We start from the raw sequence: 6,956 nt of genomic DNA on the forward strand, positions 1-6,956 counted from the left end.
CTTGTTAGATGATTATTCATATGAAATATCTAGCATAGGCAGATCTATAGAAACAGAAAATACATTAGTGGTTCGGAGAGGTTGAAAAGAGAAGTAATAGGGAGTAACTACTTATGGGTACAAGGTTTTGGGGGTAGGGATAATGAAAATGTTCCAAAATAAGATAGTGGTAATGAATGTACAATTTTGTGAACATTGTAAAAACCACTGAGTTGCACACTTTTAAATGGAGAACCATAAGTTATATGAATTGTATACCATTAAAGCTATTATTTGTTTAAAAGCTAATGATCTAGCCATTTTATCTTTGTTAATCTCTCTAGAGACAGAGAGTAAGAGTAAATATAAAAGTAAGATCCAACATATGCTGCCTTAAAAAGATGCACTTTAACTATAAAGGCATAAGATGCAAGCCAATGAATGGAAAAAGATATACCATGAGAACAGTGAGTATAATAAAACTGGAGTAGATATTTAATATCGATAAAAGAGACTTCAAAACCAAGTGTATTCCTAGCTATTAAAAAGGACATTTCATAGTGATAAAAGAGAAAATTTCGAAGAACGTCTAACAAATATTCTACCTCAGAATTTGAATTTAGAGGTCAGATGATTGTTCCTTGGTCATGTAATTAAAATTTCTGTCTCAAAGTGGGTCTGATTATGCAGATTCTTTTCACAGAGAGTAGACTAAAATATTATGAGCAAAATAGAATAAAATATAAATTTTAGGGAAAAAAGAATAATATAATACTATTGTTAAAGAAGAGTTTGCTTGGAACATTGGGTGTGGTACATAAACAATGAAATCTGGTACACTGAAAAGAAATCTAAAAATAAATAAATAAATAAATATCCACCTTAAAAAAAATAAGAGTTTGCTCAAATTTTTCAAATGCAAAATCAAATTACAATCATGTTTAGATTTTATTGAGCACATTTTAAAGAGATCTAATGGCTTCTTTAAATATATCAATACTTAGTATATATCAGAGATTACATTCTTTAAAACTATTAAAGTTAGAATGATAAATTTTAGACAACTTAAAAATGTATGATGATATTTATAGATTGAAAATCATTTTGAAGGTATTCAGAATTTGAAGACTACTGAAATAAAGAAGATAATGAAAGATAATTTATGGAACTTACAACTCTGTGGGAGAAAGATATGTCAGGAGAGGAAAAAAGAAAATTCTTCCTCTTTTGAATGTGCAAATAATGTAAAACAGTTAGCCTTGTCCTGATTTCCCCCTCTGGAATTTTTGGTCCTGCTCAGAGGAAGGGAGGTGAGATGGCTGCTTCCTACCTGGGTGGGGCTCTCCCTACCTGGGTGGGGCTCTCTTTCCCCACTTACCAATTCCTTACTCCTTACCAATTCCTTGCTCCTCTGTGAAATGATTTCTCACCAGACACACCATGAGCAACACCATCTCTGAGAGGGAGTGGGGAGGAACTGAAGTTGGAGACACAGAGACAGTATTACCCGGATACTTCTAAATTTGGAAAGTTTTACTTTAGATTCTAATAGATATACTGAAAAGAACAGTGTGAGAGTTTTCTTTAAAAATATCAATAGGGGCGCCTGGGTGGCTCAGTGGATTAAGCCGCTGCCTTCGGCTCAGGTCATGATCTCAGTGTCCTGGGATCGAGCCCCGCATCGGGCTCTTTGCTCAGCGGGAGCCTGCTTCTCTCTCTCTCTGCCTGACTCTCCGCCGACTTGTGATCTCTCTGTCAAATAAATAAATAAAATCTTTAAAAAAAAAAAAAAAAAAAGACCAATAAATCTCTCGTTAAGTTTCTTACAATGACTGTCCATCAGGAACCTGGAGTAGAGTGGAGTGGTTAGAAACCCAAAATGTGTAGAGTCAGACCTCAGGCCAAACCCCACCTCTCAAGATTAATCTTTGGTGTTACTTAAGGACAGTGAGGCTTAAAGAAGTTACAAGTTACCTGTAACTATTACTGACATGATCACCTACCTACTATTAGGGTACTCTGTGGATTTAATGAAATAATGTATTTATGCAATGTATATCACACAGTGCTCAAAAAATTGTTAAGTTGTTTTCTATTCAGACAGTTCTACATCTGCATAACAAACCAAACCATACGGCCTAATGGTTCTCAGAAAGACCAGGACACAGCAGGTTAAGTCACTGATGAAGCATTTCACAGCAAGAAAAGGAAAGAGAACAATATTGCTCACTTCCAGATTCTCCTATTAAAGAGAGTAGCATATCCCAGGGTTCTTAGTAAGACTGTATGAAATATTCTACACATTACACTAACATCCCAAAAAACAGTATTATTAAACGACAATTTTAGAAAAGCAAAAGATTGCTATGTAAATGCCTCAAAACTTTACCAAAATAACAGTAGGAAAAGAAAAAATGTACCTTGTTTTTGAAAGAGCTGATTACTTTCATATACTGTTGGATCTGTTTCCCTAGTTCTTCAAATAATTTTGGTCTTTCTTCAGATTCCTGGAATCGCATCTTAATAGGTTGACCTAGATTCTTAACATAAGAAAGAATGCTTCAATTATCAGAGTAGTATTGTTTCTACTATTACTCAGATCTACTATGGATTAAAGTACATTTCATCACCATATCCTTCATGTAAAAAACCCAGTATCTCTTCCCATCCCACTGTAATCTATCATAAGGCTAGATATGAGACTATACCTCTATACCACTCCATGTGGAGCCACTTCAACTTGTCACCGGAGACCTAGTTCTCAAAACAGAGAGGGAGACAACCCAAAATGAGGTGCCTCCTGATGTGATATATAGTACTTAGTAAGAACCATACCTGCCAAAAATTTTTTTTGAAAACGAAATCTAATGAAGCCTCTAATTCTAACCATCAATTTACCTGATGGTGATAAATAGCACAGAAATGAATTAGATAATAATAAATAGCACAGAATGAAAATCAGCAAAATCCAGACCAGGTAAAAATCTGACCTAGGACATCTAAACTACTTTTTTAAATAAATGAATAAGGGGGCAGAAATGATGGAAGAACTACACAGAATGAAGAGACAAAGCAGTAAAATTTACGGTCCTTATGGGGATTTTCATGGTCAAACTAACAACTAATTTATGAAACAATTGGAACATGAAAACTGAATGCATGGGGACACCTTCTTCTTTTTTTTTTTTTTTTTTAATTTTTATTTATTTATTTGACAGACAGAGATCACAAGTAGGCAGAAAGGCAGGCAGAGAGAGAGGAGGAAGCAGGATACCCGCTGAGCAGAGAGCCCGATGCAGGGCTCGATCCCAGGACCCTGGGACCATGACCTGAGCCAAAGGCAGAGGCTTTAACCGACTAAGCCACCCAGGTGCCCCTGGTGACACCTTCTTAAACATGGTAATAGTATAGCTTAAGGTTACAACATTTTCTTTTAAATATATACTGAAATATTTTCAGATTAAATATAACATGAGGGACTTTCTTCAATAAATGGGAGTGGGAGGGAACAGAAAAGAAACAAAAACTGGCCATAAGCTGACAGCCGTTAAAGCTATTGTTGTACTTGAAAGTGTTTGACATCTCCTATAGTAAAAAGTAAAGCAGGACGCCTGGGTGGCTCAGTGGGTTAAGCTGCTGCCTTCGGCTCAGGTCATGATCTCAGGGTCCTGAGATGGAGTCCCTCGTCGGGCTCTCTGCTCAGCAGGGAGCCTGCTTCCTCCTCTCTCTCTCTCTCTCTCTCTCTGCCTGCCTCTCTGCCTACTTGTGATCTCTCTCTCTCTGACAAAAATAAATATATCTTTTAAAGAAAAAAAAGTAAAGCAAAAGACTTCTTCAGAGACATGGCACTGGAAGCTCTTCTTATCCTTCCGTAATGACAAGAAGACTGCAGGCACCATCCTTGAACAATTCCATTTCAGAGGTTCATCAAAGTGGCCAATTTGACAAAGTAATCCACAGAAATGTGAAAACTTCTTGCACATTTGCATCCTTTTGCCAACAAAGGCCTCAACCTTATATCATTTTTTGTATTTTTTTTTTAATTTTATTTATTTATTTTGACAGAGAGAGATCACAAGTAGGCAGAGAGGCAGGCAGAGAGAGAAGGGGAAGCAGGCTCCTCACCGAGCAGAGAGCCCGATGCGGGGCCAAATCCTAGGACCCTGAGACCATGACCTGAGCTGAAGGCAGAGGCTTTAACCCACTGAGCCACCCAGGCACCCCTGTATTTTTTTTTTAATTAAGTTTTATTAAAACACAATCACTTCATTCATTTATAGCCCCTAACTCAGAGGAAAGCCATGACGGTGGACGTGCACTAAAACATTCCATGTACCAGGAACGAACCAGGGACCTTTAGATCTGAAGCTTAACACTCTCCCAACTGAGCTATTTCAGCACCCTCATTTTTTTGTACTTTTAACCCTAATGGTTAATGATCAGATTCCTTAAATACAAAACCAGTCACTTTAACGAAAATCAAAACTATATAAACAACCCCGCCTCAACTGCACTACAGGTGCCTTTAGGACAAGTCACATCTTTCTAGTCTCAAATGCCACACCAAGAATGCAATCTCCGTCAGAAAAACATTTTAAATCCAAACTGAACTTTCAGAAAAATAATTTTGTTACTATAAGGTTCTAAAAATAAGAAAATGACCATATGTGATAAAGGGTATAGTTCTTCCATCACTTTCAGCCTGTCTTCATTACTTGATATGAGAATTCCTCCCAATTTTGAGATGAATTCTTTGAAATTACAGCATGGGTTTGAGTTTCAGAACACTTCTGCTTTCAAGACGCACTTTTTTAAAGGAAAAAAAAGAAAATACAGAAGGAAATGCTCTCCATCCTCCTGCTTTATTTAATTAAGCTCTAGGCCCAACATCAGGCTTGAATTCACGAATGTAATATCAAGAGTCACATAACTCCACCAACCAAGCCAGCCAGGCACCCCCAAGAAGTACTTACTTTTAATTCCGCTAATTTATCGACATAAACTTGCTTTGGCTGGTCTTCTCCATCTTCATATAACCAATTTTCAGTATCTTCTAGTTTCAAGGTAAAACTGTTACGATCCTAAATATGAAGAAAATATTATGTCGGGTCAGTCAAAAATCAGCTGAATGACCAGTGAAGTCACAGGCAAAGACTGCAGTATCTGAGTTTGCTTTAAAATACAGGGTGAGAGAGGGGATGTGAGGGGAGGGGACAGACAAGGGACACAGACAAGAATGGCAATGTCGTTTTGCTTGATAACTACAGATGGTTTTATTATTCTCTGCTGCAGGGGATAGGTTTAAAATTTTGGATTAATATGGTTATTTGAAAATTTCAGAAATAAAAACTGCATTTAAAAATGTGTAAGCTGGGGGGCCTGAGTGGCTCAGTCAGTTAAGCATCTGCTTCTTCCTCTCCCTGCCCACTCGTGCTCATGCTCTCTTGCGCTTTCTCTCAAATAAATAAAATCTTCTTTAAAAAAAAAATAATAATAACGTAAGCTATAAAAAATAAACCACCCAGGCAGTGGTTCAGTGGGTTAAAGCCTCTGCCCTCAGCTCAGGTCATAATCTCAGAGTCCTGGGATCGAGCCCCACATAGGGCACTCTGCTCAGCAGGGAGCCTGCTTCCCCCTCTCTCTCTGCCTGCCTCTGCATACTTGTGATCTCTATCAAATAAATAAAATCTTAATAAATAAATAAAATCTTCTTAAAAATGTGCCCTATATAAAACACTGTATTGGCTATTTGAAAGCTGCTAATAATAAACAAGAATAAAGGGGCGCTTGGGTGGCTCAGTGGGTTAAGCCTCTGCCTTCGGCTCAGGTCATGATCCCAGGGTCCTGGGATGGAGCCACACATCAGGCTCTCCGCTCAGCAGGGAATTTGTTTCCCTTCCTCTCTCTCTCTGCCTGCCTCTCTGCCTACTTGTGATCTCTGTCAATTAAATAAATAAAAATCTTTCATTTAAAATAAACAAACAAGAGAAAATAAGTTTTTAAACTGTGTATAGTGACAGATGTTAAACTAGACTTGTATGATCATTTCATAATATATACAAATATCATTATATTGTACTCCTGAAAGTAATGTTACGTTGTCAATTATACCTCAATTTTTTTAAGTGAATTAAAATACAAAAACATGAGAGAAGGGTGGGCTGACTTAAGGAAAAACACCAGGTAAATAATGGCATGCAAATGTATCAAAAAGTGATGCATTACAAAAAAAGAAAAAGAAAAAAGTGACATATGAAGACAAGACTTTGGGAAACAATGCATTATAAGAAATATAAAACTTGGAGCCTCTGGGTGGCTCCACTGTTAAGCATCTGCCTTTGGCTCAGGTCATGATCCCAGGGTCCTGGGCTCTCTACTCAGGGGGAAGCCTGCTTCTCCCTCTTCTACTCCCCCTGCTTGTGTTCCCCCTCTTGCTGTCTCTGTCAAATTTAAAAAATATATATATATATATAAAACTTTTCCCCCAAAAAAAAACATTTTTAATCATTTGACTGTCTACCTACAGATGTCAACAAATGTGCCTACCACATTTAAGGCTGCTCCCAGAAGACACCAAGTAGGTAGGCACATACTTACATCTTCACTCACAAACTTCTCGTATTCCCCACTAAGCTTGTCTCTCATCTCGTACACATATTCTTCCACTGCATTCTTGGCATCATTCCTCTCCTTCTCCAGTTTATCCTGCATGATCATCTTACCCTGAGAACAGTATAAATGAGATACTCAGACAACTGAGACAATATCCTCCTAAGTACTAAGTACTGTAATTATAAAAGTGGAGATTCCTTCTTCCCCAAATCCTTTTAGTTCTGCAAATAATCCAAGAAAGGAAAAGTGGAAGCATTAGTCCCCAATAAATGATGAAGATCAATGGTGAGCTCTGTGAGTATCTTAGAAAAAGAGTAATAGAAATATCAAGATTTAGAAATTCAAAAGCAAAAACAAGAAGAACT

The 6,956-nt window shown here is 37.4% G+C and overlaps 1 protein-coding gene across 1 annotated transcript; it reads right to left on the reverse strand.

Moving 5' to 3' along the window:
• Positions 1 to 1,375: 1,375 nt before the first annotated feature.
• On the reverse strand, positions 1,376 to 6,728 carry LOC132008726 (heat shock 70 kDa protein 4-like; the record flags this gene model as incomplete). Its single annotated transcript, XM_059387301.1, has 4 exons — positions 6,577 to 6,728; positions 4,953 to 5,060; positions 2,369 to 2,519; positions 1,376 to 1,456 (listed from the first exon to the last, which is right to left on the reverse strand). Coding segments are annotated over exons 1-4 (460 nt in total), but the record flags the coding sequence as incomplete, so codon positions are not given.
• Positions 6,729 to 6,956: the final 228 nt, after the last annotated feature.

Source organism: Mustela nigripes, unplaced genomic scaffold (assembly GCF_022355385.1).
Source record: "Mustela nigripes isolate SB6536 unplaced genomic scaffold, MUSNIG.SB6536 HiC_scaffold_785, whole genome shotgun sequence".
Classification (NCBI taxonomy): domain Eukaryota; kingdom Metazoa; phylum Chordata; class Mammalia; order Carnivora; family Mustelidae; genus Mustela; species Mustela nigripes.